This window comes from Centrocercus urophasianus, unplaced genomic scaffold (genome assembly GCF_019232065.1).
Source record: "Centrocercus urophasianus isolate 14NV4802_14NV808 unplaced genomic scaffold, USGS_Curo_1.0 seq_16, whole genome shotgun sequence".
NCBI classification, from domain to species: domain Eukaryota; kingdom Metazoa; phylum Chordata; class Aves; order Galliformes; family Phasianidae; genus Centrocercus; species Centrocercus urophasianus.
The window spans coordinates 33,433,916-33,449,450 of record NW_024884711.1 but is presented as its reverse complement, the minus strand read 5'-3'; the positions used below and the strand labels follow the sequence as shown (position 1 = coordinate 33,449,450).

The 15,535-nt window shown below is 37.9% G+C and overlaps 1 protein-coding gene across 10 annotated transcripts in view; it reads right to left on the bottom strand.

The window, feature by feature from the left end:
• SVIL (supervillin) overlaps window positions 1–15,535 on the bottom strand; it is a 103,190-nt gene that overhangs the window by 33,729 nt on the left and 53,926 nt on the right. For 7 of the 10 annotated variants that reach the window (XM_042816488.1, XM_042816489.1, XM_042816491.1 and 4 more), the window contains 8 exons: window positions 15,068–15,102; window positions 13,949–14,010; window positions 13,409–13,548; window positions 12,554–12,649; window positions 11,091–11,343; window positions 8,113–8,599; window positions 6,468–6,687; window positions 856–985 (listed from right to left, as the gene is read on the bottom strand). In XM_042816488.1, coding sequence (XP_042672422.1) covers window positions 856–985; window positions 6,468–6,687; window positions 8,113–8,599; window positions 11,091–11,343; window positions 12,554–12,649; window positions 13,409–13,548; window positions 13,949–14,010; window positions 15,068–15,102 — 1,423 coding nt within the window. The remainder of the gene's footprint in view (window positions 1–855; window positions 986–6,467; window positions 6,688–8,112; window positions 8,600–11,090; window positions 11,344–12,553; window positions 12,650–13,408; window positions 13,549–13,948; window positions 14,011–15,067; window positions 15,103–15,535) is intronic. The other 3 variants (XM_042816490.1, XM_042816498.1, XM_042816497.1) reach the window with 1 other exon arrangement.

Below are 15,535 nucleotides of genomic sequence, written 5' to 3'. Positions count from 1 at the left end.
CTTTTTTTTTTTTCCTGTGCTTTGGATCATGTTGCAGAATGAACAGATGTTTGGATGAAACTAAGCCCTGAAGCATACTCCTGGGCTCCCATTTAACACCACAGCTGCTAACAGGCAGTCATGCCACAGGAACAGACTGAATCTAAAACCCATCAAGTAAGTATGGCATAGATATCTGGTCCTCATCAGTAATTTTTATGCTTTACAGATCCACTCCTTATGGCCAACACAACCAAAAAGACGTTGCTACAGCGTGCTAATGTTGTGAACTTACCTTTCCTCCACACCCTTCTACCATCTCCTACTCTATTCACTGACAAGACAAAGTCCTTGTCCAAGAGGTTCTGGCTATCTACAAACAAAAAGATCACCAAAGGCAACCAAAGGCTGAATGAATGATGCAGGAATGCTTGGTGTCAGCACTTCCTTAGTGTTTCTATGATTGAACATTATTGCTCAATTAAAAAAAAAAAAAAAGTATATGGATAGAGACAACACAGCTTTAGCAATGTGAAATTCTTCCAAGCTCATCCACAAAGAAAACACTTGACCTTAAAGTCTTAAGTCATTTTCACATAGTTTGGTGCATGTGGCGGAAAACTTGTAAATATTCCAGAAGCCTTTGAAGCCCACTTACTTATTGCTTTCATGAAGACAGACATGAAGACATACTTGTTGAAAAAGCTCTCACACTGGGAGAATTGCTTTTTAAACAAGCCTGACAATGAGAGGAATAGCAGAAGCTAGTATCTACTATTAGGCATGCCTGTCTCATGGGATGCATTTTCAAAGCTGAAGCATTTCAAGCAAGATGTTTTTTTCCAAACAAGGTTTTCCAAACAGGGATAGAATTACCTTCTTCAACAGCTGTTCAACTTCTTGCATCTGTGCACTACGATCAGTGGCAGACATTTTTGCATACTCCTGCTTTTTACCGAGCCTGCTCTTCCAATCTTCTTCACCACTCTTCTTCAGCAATGCCAACCTAGAAGAAAAACCATGTAAAAAGATTAGCTTTAAATACTATACCTCCCATTATCCTTACAAGCTACCTCTATTGCCTCAGTAATGACACATTCAAGAAAATTCGAAATTAAGTTTTCTAATTGACTGCAGTTATTTACATTTCATACACATATACAAAGCTCACAAATGAACAACAAGCCTTTACTGAACAGGTCAAACAAAAAATATCTGACAAAACACAGACATCTAGATCTGAAAAAGGCACTCCAGTTAATTTGTATAGTCAGTGGAAACTGCCAATACAATCAAGAGAGGCCAGGGTACAATGCAGACTGTCCTGAAGTAAACATATACGCAGGTCAGATGAATCACTGCTGTTTTTCCTCTTCTTGTCGATAATGTACAGAGATTGACTAACTCAGCTATGGATGCTTATGCTGTAGATGACCAAAGTTAATGAGATGAATCCTATCACTGATATTTGTTGTACTCATTAAAAAAAGATTTAAAAATTTATTTTCTTTAAAACCCAAGAAGGAAGAAGTGTATTCAGCAGGCAGCTATCAATAAAGTCTCATCAGGCATGTGAAGTGATAACTTTGCAATCAGTGGTTGGACTAGAGTTCCGATGACTATCAGACTGCTAGTGAACAGTTAGCATCTTCTTGCTCATCTAAGGTATTGCTGTCATAAATCAGTAGTTAAAACACACTAACAACTTGGTGCTATTGTGCTACAGCTGTGAACACTGTCTGCAAGATTCAAGTGGTTTAAATGATGCCTTAAGCTTAAAATGTAGATTATCACTGATCTCAGATAAGCAGGATCTTGAAGAAAGGCTATTTTCTAATCTTAACCAACATTCTGAACGTAGCACAGAGGGACAGTGACTGTCCCCATGGGCAAGCAAATATGTTTGCTTTGCTGGATTAGAACTTGTTTGTCCATGCAAACCCCGAAGTGACTAGCTTTGAGCACAGGACAAGTCAGTTCACAATAGAAGGTCCACAAATACGTGAATCTTCAGCTTATTTCTCTCAGAAATTAAACGTTTGTATGAATTTTCTAGCTTTCAAAAATCATTCATAGCATTCCATAAAATGTATATTTTTAATACCTGTTCAAACAATTGCACTGTTCCACTAAGTCATTTTATTTCATTTTTTTTGCTACATAACTTTTTTAAATCTAAAGCATTCCTGCAAGAATTACACTAAGATCCTTAACCCTATTTGTATTTGGACAGTTCAGTAGGTTGGCAACCTGTTTCAATCACAGGAGGTGAAGATGTGTTTTCAGAGACGTGACTACTGTAACCACCATAGTAAGTATGTGAGGGTTGTCCCGAACCTACAAGGAGAAGGGAGGGTTAGGACTGAATAGGTCTAGCCAGAAGCCAAGTTTCAGTCAGTTGCTTCCTGCAGAAATCCAGGGAGTGTACCTGTGTGGACTACTGACCTCTTCAAGAACACCCAACTGGTCCTAAGGCAGTCAGCTGAGGAAAACTGAGGATTCAGAAGACAGTAAATCTACAGTGTACAATGGCAGTAAGAATGTTGGCATTCGATAAGGCAGTTATTTCCTCTGTTCCTGCCCAGGCAGGCAGTGCAGGCAGGCCTAACTGCCTGGCTGCTTCATACCTCACTGCACGGCATGAATAGGGGTGAAGAGGACTCACAATAAGGAGCTGAGACCATGGTCATTGCTTCCAGAATGTATACAAGATTTCACTGTCCAGAACTAATCTTCTAGAGTGCATCCATGCATACGTGAAACTACACAGGAGACCAAGTTCAGATGGAATTGCCATCACACTGTTGGTTCAATAGTTATGTTCTCTCAGGTCAGCTTTGCTTAGAAATGATCTTCAGTAACTGAAGCTGGAAGGCATTTTGATTAGCTCAGGCCTAAAATCAGTTTGTTTCTAAAAATGTCTATTAGCTGAACAGCACGGAAGGAAAGATTTCTCTTCCTGTGTTTTTTTTTAAACCAACATCACTGCAGCGTTTTTGCCCAAGACATTGCTCCAAACAGCTTGGCTGACCAGGAAGAGAAAATCTCCAATTCTAAGACTGTTTCTGAGTCTTTGGAGACTGCTCTCTTCTCTGTTGTAAGGATGGATTATTCACTTTCATCTTCCACTTGTACATGTAATGAAACAATGCATTCCTAGAGTAAGACTACATCTGTCTGACCCAAATGATGAAATCACTCTTAAAGAGACTGGTATGCCCAGCACGCCATTGAAAACTTCACTGCTGTGCAAAACCTAAAGCCGTGCATTTGTTATGAACCACAGAAAGTGCATTTAAATTCAGACCACTGTGACTCAGCAGCCATTGGAGGGCTTTTTTTTTTTTTTAAATAAAGATGCAAAAACTGCTGAATTAAATCACATAAGCAAGCCCAACAGATCAATAGCTTAACTCAAAAGGCAGATAGCAGTTGATTCTTTGGAAAGTCTGCAAAGAAAAAACAAAGACAGTTTTTGGTTCTAAGTCTCGGATCTGTTTAAGGTCTGTTTAAGGCTTACTAGGTTCATTGCATACATCTAGTTTTCCACCTTTAATAAAAAATTAATTTATTATTCACTTTTATCGATCTTTACATACTTCCTCCTTTTCATCCAAAAGATTCCAAAAGTTCCTTTTCCTATCTGAATTTTTACTCTGTTCTTGGAAGGAAAAGCTTTATTACATATTTGCCCATCTTTGCAGCTTGCTCTGCGTCTTTCATCCATTACTGAGACAGAATGATGCAGAGATGTCAGATTCAAAGCAAAACATTTCACATTTGAAGGCAAGGATTGGTACTGAAGGGAAATATGAGCAAGATTTGAACAATAATTTTGCCTAAACTAGGAATGTTATATGAAAGGCCTTGACAAAAGCCCACACAAAAAATGACTAAAAGAAAACAAAGATGCATCTTTTTTCTGTGGCAATATTTCAGTATCTGACTGAACTGGACACAAGTTTGGCTTCCACACACACTCCATTGGTTGCACTTGACCAGTACTTTCCATTGGCCATTCATAAATCCTAGAGGCCAATGTGAGTGAAGAAACTACAAAACGGAAGCTGATGGTCAAAGATTTCACAAATTCACTGCATATGTGAACTAGCCTACATAAGAAGCTAGCTGTGATATCCAAACATCAATGAAGGCTGAACATAAAGCCTAGTCTAGGCTTCCCTTGACAAAGACAGAATGAAAGCTGGAAGTCCACCAACTTCTTATCTGTGATTTTTGAAAATGGGGATCATGGCATATAGCTGACTTCTACAGAAGAGCAGACCAGGTGGCCTTCTAGCAACTTCAATCTCTGTAAATGTACAGATACAGGCTACATGCAACTGACATTATGTTCAAAGCCCTCCAAGACATTCCCCTCCCTGAAGGCCTCTCCCAGGCTTTTCATCTGGCTGAAGTCAAGGTGATTATAAAAGGGTTTCCAGTCTAACACAAAACACAGCCAAAACAACTGTAAGAGAGGAATCTCTGTTCCCTCTCACCTCTAAGTGGCACGTTGGCAGAACACATATTTTCTGTCTTGAAAAATCATAATTTTCCGTCTTCGACATAATATTGGTAATTTAAAAAATGCCAGGTATGCACTCACCCCGCAAGATAATACTACTTCAGTGAAATAAGTCTTTGAGGAAAATCACTTTCATCCAGATGAACAAGTATGCATCCTGCCCAAATATCATTACATCTGTGGAAAAGCTGTTCTTCCATAAGGTGAAAGAATGTCTGACACAGCCAGAAAAAAAATCAGTGGATAGGAAGATGAAGTTCATAAATGTAAAAAGAAAAAGAAAAAAAACAACAAAAAACCCCAGCAAAGAAAAAAACGACACCTAAAACAAAGTATAAAAGGTAATTTTTAGCAGAAATGCTCTTTGAGGTTTATGAATATTTGGCACCAGCTACGGACAAGCAAAAGAAAAAGTTACAGCCAGTCATTAATATTATTTTATTAATTCTGGGTCAAGAAGAAAACTACTGTGCTATTTTGGAAGGCTAAAATATTTTGATACCAGCTCTGTCATTTACAGACATTTGCAGAGTCAGAATAAAAACATTCCTGACAAGAAAGCAGGTATTTTATGGTGTCAACTCTGGGATTAAGTAGACAGCCACAAAGGCTTAACAAAAGCAATTTCAAATTGTGAGTGTGATTGACAGTCTGACAGGAACATCAGTTCCTCGTGAGACCAACTCTACTGAAGCATTAAATTTAGGACCAAAACAGCTGCTAACACATGGACAGTCCCCCTCCTTCCAATCTTTGTCTCCCCATCATGCTCAGAGAAAACAAATCACTTACTACCCCAAAATCAGAAGTTACTGGACTTAAATCTTATCTGACCAGACAAACAACATATTTACAAAAGGATGGGGGGAGGGAAAGGTTGCATTAAAATGACCAAATAAAAACCCAGTGAACTGAAGTTGGTAAGTAAATAATTCAGAAAGGGATCCAAGACTGTACAACTGTTCTAGTTGCCCTGCTCTCCACTTTCTGTTAAAGGGATAAAAGGGAGTAGGGATGCTAAAAATGAGGATGACTCACACACCTAGAAATACATGAAGCAAGCTTTGGAATCCTTCCTAATATCTCACTCACAAAGTGATGGACTATTTTGACACAGTGAAAGTTAAGAAGCTACTTTGTTGCACTGGTTCTACTTTCACTGTACAAAAGCTGAAGGATAAGGCTATTTGTCAACTCGATGCAAACCACCATAACTTCACTCACTGGACTGCTACTGGAATCCTTTCATACTCCACGATTGAGCTTATACTCTCAAAGTTTCAACTGAATTAGAATGAGTTTCATAAGTGCTACATGCAGCTACTGTAGTTCCAGCTAGAACTATAAGCACACAGAAATTATCGTTTAATTTCAGATTATTATGGTCTTAGGTTGGAAAAAACATTTCTAATACTCCTACAAACCTGTGAAGCTCATCATCCTTAAAAATCTCTGAGCAAATCTCAGAAGTCAAAATGGAAACTATGTATTTCTGAAGTGGGAAAAATCACAAAGTTATCCCTGATTTCCTGTACTCAGCTTACTAAGAGACCATTTCCATTAAGCAACAAAAAACCACACATTTAAAAAAAAAAACACCCTGTAACTACTTTAACTGAAGAACCTGAGGAAGCATGTTGAGTATATCAGCATAAATGTAACTAGAATATGAATTTTTACTGCTTTCATTTTCTGATCTTCTTATTGATCATTCGGGTGGCTCTTTCAAAATCAGATTATCATGATCTCCCAAACAGGAATTCTCATTCATCATCTACCTTACAGGTGTGTCAAGCAGATTAGCTGCATATTCCTACTGTTAACTTTTGACATCTAATACAGCCCTATAATCACTGCTTAGCTTTCTGACAAACGGGTTTAAACCTTCTTTCTTATATCACTCTAATAACTTTATTAATAGAGTTAAAAAAAAAAAAAAAAAAAAGTGAAATTCAAGTACCTTTCCTTAATTGACATTGTTTTGCTGGAACTATCAAGGGCATCCTCAGTTGCCTGCATTTTGTTCTCTCCAGCAGAAAACATCTCACAGGAATTCTTGTAGATTTTCCCCTCCAGTTGTTCAGACAGCTCCTGTAGCCTGCAGGATGCCACAGCTGCACTCTGTGAAAGCGTCCTCGTTGCTGGTGTGCTGGTGAGTTCAGAAGTAGGCTCAACATGGTCTGCCCAGTCAAAAGAAAAGTGCTGAATTACACTTAGCACTATTCTCAGACCTTTTTTAAAAATTACTAACACTGAAGCAGCAGATCTGCTTTTTGATATTCAAATCACATGCTGTCCTAACAGAGAAAAAAATTTCTGTCTGAGCTAGCATAGAAAGATCAATTGTTCAGTATTATCTGCTGCATAGACTGGTCCCTTCTGACTGAAGTTCACATGAAGCTGCAGAGTATCACGTTCAGTACTCAACTCTGAACTTCATACAGCTGAGGCACAAACTGCTGCTCCTGTCATCATGCCAACAGGAGGAAAAAAAAGCAGACAGATGAAAGAGAGAGGGGAACAAAGAGCAGGAAAAAGAAAGGAAAATTTAATGAATTTAATACATAGGTAAAGCATTTTAATGTATAGGTAGCACACTAGGAGAATATTTAATAATTTAATGGAGATCTTGTTTTCTAGGAAGATCTTAGGGACATATTTTCCTGAGCTGCAACTCAACCACAGGAAAAACTGCCCTGAGAAAAAAAATAAAAGCATGTTATCTTCATTTTTCTTTCTGAAATTCTGCAAACACAACATTCCCTGTTAAAGGTCTGCTCCTGTTCTATCCATTCTGTCTCCCCAGGAGTCAGAGAAATTTAATTAGGATGGCCACTGATGTGAGGAATACAAGCAGAACCATATCTTTCTCCGTACATCAGTTTGGAGACCATTTACATTTAAAATAAATTAACTTCATAGGTCAATTGCAAAACTGTTTCCAGCACCACAGAGCACTCTTGACCTGTACCCCAATCTAGTAAAAAAGAAAACTGCTCTGAGAATGACTTGATTTACATTTTGTCACAACACTGATAGGAAAATAATGCTTCAAAAAGCATAGGAAAACCACTGCTTCAAAAGCCCACAACTAGCTACTATGTACATATGCAGTTAATATGAAGACAATGGCTCAGAGCAGTTTGCAGCAGACACTTGACTCAGTGCAGCTAGTTCAGTGTGTTTGGGGTTTCGGAGGACAAGGACCAGGGCAATGGAGGAAAGAATATATCTTAACTTCACCATATGCTACCATTTCTTTCAAGGTAACAAAACATCAGTAAAAATGAGCCATCTCTAAGGCCTGAAGTGTTATAAGAACAACTAAAAAAACTGCACTTCCAAAACTTAAAGGCCGAGAAGTACATGCGACATATTAACTACTGCTTTCACTAGTTTAAGCAACATTAAAAAATAAAAACAAAATAGTCTCGATAACACTTGAAAAGAAGAAGTTGTAAAACAGAAACACTGCTCTTTGCTGAACCAAACGACACCAACAACGAGTACATATCCTGCACCTCTGTGCAAAGTCTTGCTTTTCACACCACTTTTCAAATCCATTTCTTCTCCAAAGGAGTGGCTTTCTGTGACTTCCCATTTACCTTGCATGATGGTATCAATTTCCTTCCTTTCAAGAGGCTGAAAAAGTGGTTGTGAACTAAACAGTTCCATGCTGCCCTTCCTCAGGAAGCTGTAGGCTGCTTCTTTATGGTAGTCTCCTGTTTTTTCAAGAACAGGATGTGTGGTTTCATCCTCAAAGGAGCTATACTTTCTAATTTCATTAGCCTCATGTGCTAGAAACCTCTTTCCCTCTTCATCATGCTTCTTTGATGCTCTTTTGCTTTCTAGCACTTCCATTGAGGGCTGCCACTGATCTGACTTTTGTGTGCGTTTTCCTGATGAGTCTGGACTTTCCGCTGAAGTGTGGAATCTCAAATCATCTTTTGTGGCAGCACTCACACTTCCATCACTACGTGGCTTCGCATGCACGTCTCCAGCAAACAGTGCAGAAAGGGCAGAAGCCATTGCTGAAACTGATGTTGAAACTGTACTTGACAGGGGAGTAAGTTTTCCACTTTCATTTTGAACCTATGAACAAAAAAATAACAGAAATAAAAAACAATCTGAGAAATCCAAAATTGCCCATTTCCAAGAAAAGTCAAAATCATCCATTCCCCCAAAAAAGTGTGTCACGTTAAGTTCCTCAGAGCAGAAGGCGTGCTTCCATATGAATGTACTGCTCTACAAAAAGACAAGGAGAGCAACAATGCCCCCATAATTTGTCTGCAAACAGGTGATTCCACCCAGGGTAAAAACGACTGCACATGAACAGCAGCATCATTAGCAGTATATGCATAGCATGCAATACGACATGTCAGAGCTCCATGAAAAGATTTGTACTGACCTGGTGCTGCACAGCACTGGGAAAAGAAATTAGTTCAGGTTCCAGACGCCGGATGACATGCCATGTGCCCAGGCTAATCAACTCTGTGTCTCAGCAGGGCTAATTAGCTTTGGCACAGCTCTGCTCTGATACGGTCATGCAGCTTTCAGCTCTGGAGCCAGCACAGCACCAGAAAGAGCATTCTGTGCTGACAGTGGGCACACATTTCTGACACTTTTGCTACAAAATCACCTTCACAGAGGAATGTTAGTCTGAGACTTTTGGATACCAAACATTTGCTGTCCCATACATCTCTGAGCAAAATATTAAAAAAACTCCCAATTTGCTTTGGTGGCCTCTGCAGTACATTTTCTACACAAATACAATACTTTTTCTGAAGTTTTTCTAGGCAATTGAGATGAGAGTTTTCCCTGAAATGCAGAGCTTGGCATTTTCTTCTCTGAAGAGGACAAACGCAGTGAGAGTATTTGAATGCCTTCAAACAAATCAGGAGATGGCTTTTGTTCGACTTATTTGATGTTTTCTTAAACTGCAGGGCTAGTGAACAGCATGCAAAAGGAGTTGACAAAAATCACACCATCAGGAGACAAACAACTGAGAACTTAAAACGCACATGCAAATTCCACGAAGTGTGGACTATACACTCATAAACACATCACAAAGCAGAGCAAAGACTACTACACTAGCTCAAAGATTCAAAAAAACCCCAAAACATTAATAAAATAGTTACCGGTTTACTCTTTTTCCACTGCATCTATCAGAATCAGAAATGTAGAGGAGATCAGCAAAGAGATTTCAGCTTTAATTACAAGATATTTATTTACATTTGCAATTACCTATTTTGTGAATGAAACCTCCACTTGCCTATTTTGTCACTGTATTTATATTTCTTCCTAAAAAAGCTGTAGGAAGCTGTACTGTCTCTCCAAACTCCAAATGCACAGCATGCTACATGAAGACTTTTTGCCAACACATTCTCACTGCACTCTGATTCAGAGACAAGCCTGGTTTCTTTTCCTTGGTTCAGAAAGAGATGACAAAACAAGCTTCCTCTGCGTTTCCTTGCCTGATATCTAAGTTCATCTGTAAAAGCTTGACAACCTGAACTGATTGTCACTGGATTCTTTCTTGTCTGCTTCAGTGCAGTTCTGTTGATCGCATTCCTGGCCCCCAAACATGTTAATAACACAATCATAGAGGAGTCCAGGCTGTGACAGTAGTTAGCATTAGAAAATGAATGCAAACAGTACTCTGTAATGCCTGGAAATCATTATGTATACATGCCAAATATTTACTACGGCTTCAAGCCTAAGAAAATTAGGCATAATATACAGTTACAGTCATACAGCTTTGCACCAATATGGTTAAAGAATTCTACCTTCTCACAATTCTATTATTATATGGAAAAATGTATAAAAATGAATGAGAATATGGAAGGAGAAGCATAGGAACTTTCTCACACTCATACTGATCCAAATTTGTAGAAGCAGAACATGCAAAGCTGTTGTCCCTAAGGAATGGATTTTTCTGTTGTGAACATCAGCTCTGAAATACTGGCCAGTCTGTTCTCAAACATCACTAAAAATATATTCCTTTCCAGTTTCGAAGAATTCTGGAAGGGGAAGCCCAATTCCACTCCACAAATTAAATCACTTCATTTTGACTGGAAATTTCTAAATGTCAGAAGTATTCTGCTTTGGGGGGAAAAAAATAAAAATTAGAATCAATCCCCTTTCCTGAAAGAAAATGACAGAGTAGAGCCCTAATGATGGAAATAAATAATGACTTCAGGAAAGGATTTGAAAGATGCACATCATAGACTTCAACAACGAGATGTGTCACAGCTTTCAGCCGTTTGGTCAGGAGTTTACTTTCAGAAGGCATACAGCATTGCACAGGAAAAGACAGATGCTATGCAAGGTACAGCATGCACTCATCAGGAAAATGACCTACTCTTAAAGTACTAAAAAAAGAAAACCGTATCAATGAACTCAAACATTTTGGAGGATGCTGTTCCTCTATGTCTGCTTCTTGACAAGTTTTTTCCTGTGAATATGTCATGACCCCTGCGTGTAGCTTGGAGCAAAGAAAAGGCCAGCTGTCATGGCATCTTACGCAGAAGCTGTTTTGTCTGATGAAAAGACACAAACAAAAAACAGCCAAGATTGCACTTACCTGCTCAACTTCTCCAAGAGTGACTGGCTGGGTCTGGTAACGAGCATTCATCCTCCTGTGCCTAATATCTCCTCGACTCCTTGTGGATATAGCCCTGGATACTGGCTGAGACAGTTTGTTAAACAAAGCCATCTTTTCTGCCAAGCTTAATGTAGAAGAATCTGGTTCATCGGATTGATCTTGCCCCACTGCCTCTTTGGCTGCTCTTATCTCCTCTTTAGCTAATATTTTTTGGTGTGCTGATGCCTGCAAGCTGAAGAAACAGAACTGGAAATGAGTTTTAAAGATGCTATTGCAAAGTTTTAAAATCTTAACCTGAGAGAAGCAGAAGAACTTGCATATGAAGCATAATAGCCAATGTAATATAGCAGCCTAAGTGATTATGCAGTGGTTCAACATTGGCACGAAGGGTTCCAATTAAACAGCTGAAGATTTAAAGAAATGTTAATTTTTCAATCACAAATTCATTTGATTATGATACCACAATTTTTGGGAAGGGAAACTCAAGGTGAAGACAGGCTTTTGAGACCTATCGATTTATACATAATACAGATCGATGGAGAGACATTTAAGATGCTGCTGTAGAACAAACACTTGTCCTACACTATAATTTATATAAAATTCAGCTTCATTAGAAATAATTTGTGGAGCACATTTTATAAAACATGTAGAAGATGGATTTAAACTCCAAGTTAGGGTGGCTTTTAGGTTAGCATAAATTGTAATCTCTCTTTCGATTTGAAGGAGAATAGAATTCATGTTTATTTTTTGTTTGAGTTATATAGGGTGACTCAGTAATAAAAAATAATTTTGCAATTTACTCCATTGATTTTTAAGATTGTATGACCAATGCTGAAGGCAGACACATTCATCCATAAAAGCTGTAACTGCATTTGTCTCTACAATAACATTTTATTCACCTCTAGCTAAATTCAGCCACATTTAAGGAATTAGTACATATATTTTCTGTTGTGCTCTTTGCTGAAATGCTCTTGTTCAGAACAGGCAAACAGTATTCTACAACGTTACCTATAGGTGGTGCAATTTCTTATCTTTCCTTAAATTTTGCAAGCTAAAAAATATATGTAGAGACAGACAAAGAGGGTATGTCCTGCTTGTGAAGTCAAGCACCCAGCTCCGGTTTTTCATGTCAGGATGACATTATTGTATAAAAACATAACAGAGCGAAGAGGCTTCTGCCAGGTCTGCTCACATGCAATTTCATGTCTTTCACATATAAGAATAGGTGAGTGTGGTTAGAAAGATCCTAAAAACAGATGCTTGACAAAAAAAGCTGCAACGTTTCATCATGCAAACATAAATGAATTTGAGAAGTGTTTTAGATATTCTTGACAAGAGTTTTCACTTGACACATTGAAAAAGGCATTCAAGACTTTAAAGATGCATCTGCTATTGAGGAATCTTGTGCTCCATGTAACATGCATGTTTATCCCCCCCAGTACCTGGTAGGTTGTACAGTGCTCTTAACTACAGTGGGACTAGGTAATCTTGTCACTACTGTGTGGGTATTCACAGAACGTGAAGCAGGGGTAGTTTCACTTTAAAGAATTGCGAAGGAAGGAAAATTCACAGGGAGAGAGAAGAAAAAAGCATTAAGAAAAGCAATACATTAAGTGTTAACTACAGAAAAGACCAAAAACAAAACAAAACAGAAAAAAAAACAGCAATGATTTTTAATTAACAGAGTTACCTGCTATGAACTTTGCAAAACAACATCAAATACTTTGGAAGAACTAAAAGCTTAGAGGAGCAAACAGGTTGTCTCTTGAAGTTGCTGTTACCCGTAATGTTATCTTTCAGCAGATCATTAGATGGATGTCCATTTGCCTTTTTTTTTTTTCCTATTTTTCCCCCCAAAAATATTTTCCTTCTTTTAGGAAGGCTTCATGATGTCCAAGCAGAGTGCAAAAAATGTTTTCAAGATGTACACTTGAAATTCCAGACTCTAAAAGGTTTACTCCAATACAAACACATTACATGAGAAATTGTGCAGACTTCCCTCAGTGCAAAATATCCTTTTCATTTCAGTTACAAACCAGTGCTATGAATAATCCCTTTTTCCTAATCCACAGCTTCATAAAACTGCTAAATTACAGTTCATGCAGTTGATACTTTACTATTCCCTCTATTTCAAAAAGAGAATTTCCATATAGATTCCCCTGTGGTTCTCAAGATAGTTGGCCCTTAAGAAAACACATTCTTTGTGCTACGAAGTTATAAACACCACATATATGGAACTTATTCCCAGATTTAAAAGCAGGAACCAAGGTTAGAGCCAACACATGCACAAGACTTACGTAGCTGCAATGACCACTTCCTCACTGGTAATTGGCTGTGTGTGTGATCTGTCCTGCAAACGCCGCATTCTTCTCTCTACTGCTGAGCTTCTCGTAGGTGGTTTAGGAATATTCTTCATTTCGAAAGATTTTTCCATTTCCTTAGAGGACAAATGTCATAATTCAAACTGTGTAAGAAAAGTTCTAAACACTACTTTCTTTTCAGCCTTCTTGGTTGCAAAGTATTAATTTCGCTGATTGTCCACCTCTGAATTAGAAGCAGGCTACGAGCACATAGTAGGCATCACGTGGTTAAAATTAACTACACATCTCTTTAAATAATGTTCTTAAAGAAGGCTTTAAAGCAACAGGTCTGCTGTGTAAAGTAAATGAGATGAAGTTAAAAAAAAGTACATACTTGGACTTGGTTAAGTGCATTACACTTCATTCTTATTAACTTAGTGACCATCAGCATCTTGAATATGAAATGTTCAGCCACCTTCTGCATCTTGAACATGAAATGTTTACCTCCATTTTCTATTAAGAAAGTTTAATACTTACTCTAAAAAGCAGCCTCTTTGCAGCTACACTTAGTTTGGCTCGGTCATCTAATTTTTCTTCATCTACAGAAAGTAAATAAGAAAAAGCTCATATTAAAGTAAAGTTTTTCTGACTAAGAGATTTCTGAACTCGCCCTAAATGATGTTTAACTAATGAAAAAACGTCAGAAGTCAAAAGATGACTGCACTCTCTTTCAGTTGAAGATTTATCGTGAAGAAAATCGTATAAAGTTCTACTTGTATTTACATGGATAGCATCAGAGAAAAATTCTGAACAGGATTTCTAGAGCAAAAGAATTTTCTGCATTGCAGCTCATGTACTTTCAGGTTAACTAGAGAAACTTTTATGAATGATCATATATGCTATGGTAGTCTCTGATAGCACACAGACTAAGAAAACATTTAAACTAAGAGACAGACCACTCTCTTAAGGCTCATTATTCATTGTGCTGCACAAAGCATCTATTTTTTCTTAGTCAGCCAGACATGCTGCTCTGCTCTTTCTGATTACCACCTTGTTTCTCCATTTTTCAGAGGTTCAGCTGGTATCCTGAGGAGCTGAAATCAGCATCCTCCAGATCCAACAGACAGCATCTCAAAGCTGCAAGTATCAGCTTTCAAATAGCACAAGGCATTACATCTAAATTTAGCTACTCATGAGATTAGCTTCTTAATTTGTGCCAGACTTGCTGTGAGCGACAAGAGGAAAATAGAGGCAAGATGGCAGACAATTATGTAATTTAATAACCAGCATCTTCCAATATTTTTAGCTAGAAAATACCAATATGATCTTCCCATTATAATAAAGGCTTTTTGTTATTAGACTTAGAACACTGCTCAAAACAAGCTTTTTTTTGTCCAGCCAGATAAATGTAATTATGTTGAAAAAGCAAACCATTGCCATCCTCTCCCCCCCATATATACTTAAATATCTGCAGACTTTCAAGCTTAAAATCAAATCTGCAGCAGACATGGCCCAAGGAAAATATATATATTAAATATATATAGTTACTGATGCTTATTTTCAGATGGACTTATTTTTTGCATAATCAAACACCACTTCAGTAAAGAAAGCACATTCATTCCCATTTCTTCCTTTGAAAATAGCATAGTGACGTACCGTCAGCAGTTGGTATTTCTGCACACAAAACAGACCTAGTGAAATATAAACAGAAACAAGTTAGCTTGAAAGAAGACATCAAAGATTAGATTCAAATTCCATCTGAAGCAGCAAGACCTCAAAATTCTTAAGAATAGAGAAACCATGCCTATCTTTCAAGGTCCAACAACTTTCAACTAATTCCTCTTATAACATCCTTTAATAAAACAGAAAGGCAAGCAACCATATCCAAACTTTACTAAAGTAAAAATACTAAAGTGTAAGGAAAATTATTTCCTGTTTATCTCACAGAAGACTAAGGCCTAAGATTTGCTGCCTGGTCTATTAACATCAAATATGTAGATTTGATTGCTCACAATCAGTGAAACAGAGTAGGATGGACTCTCTATTCTATATAACTCTTTTATGACAACAAACAAAATCATTTATCATCAGACAGAACCAGACAGGTGCAATACTTCACAACTG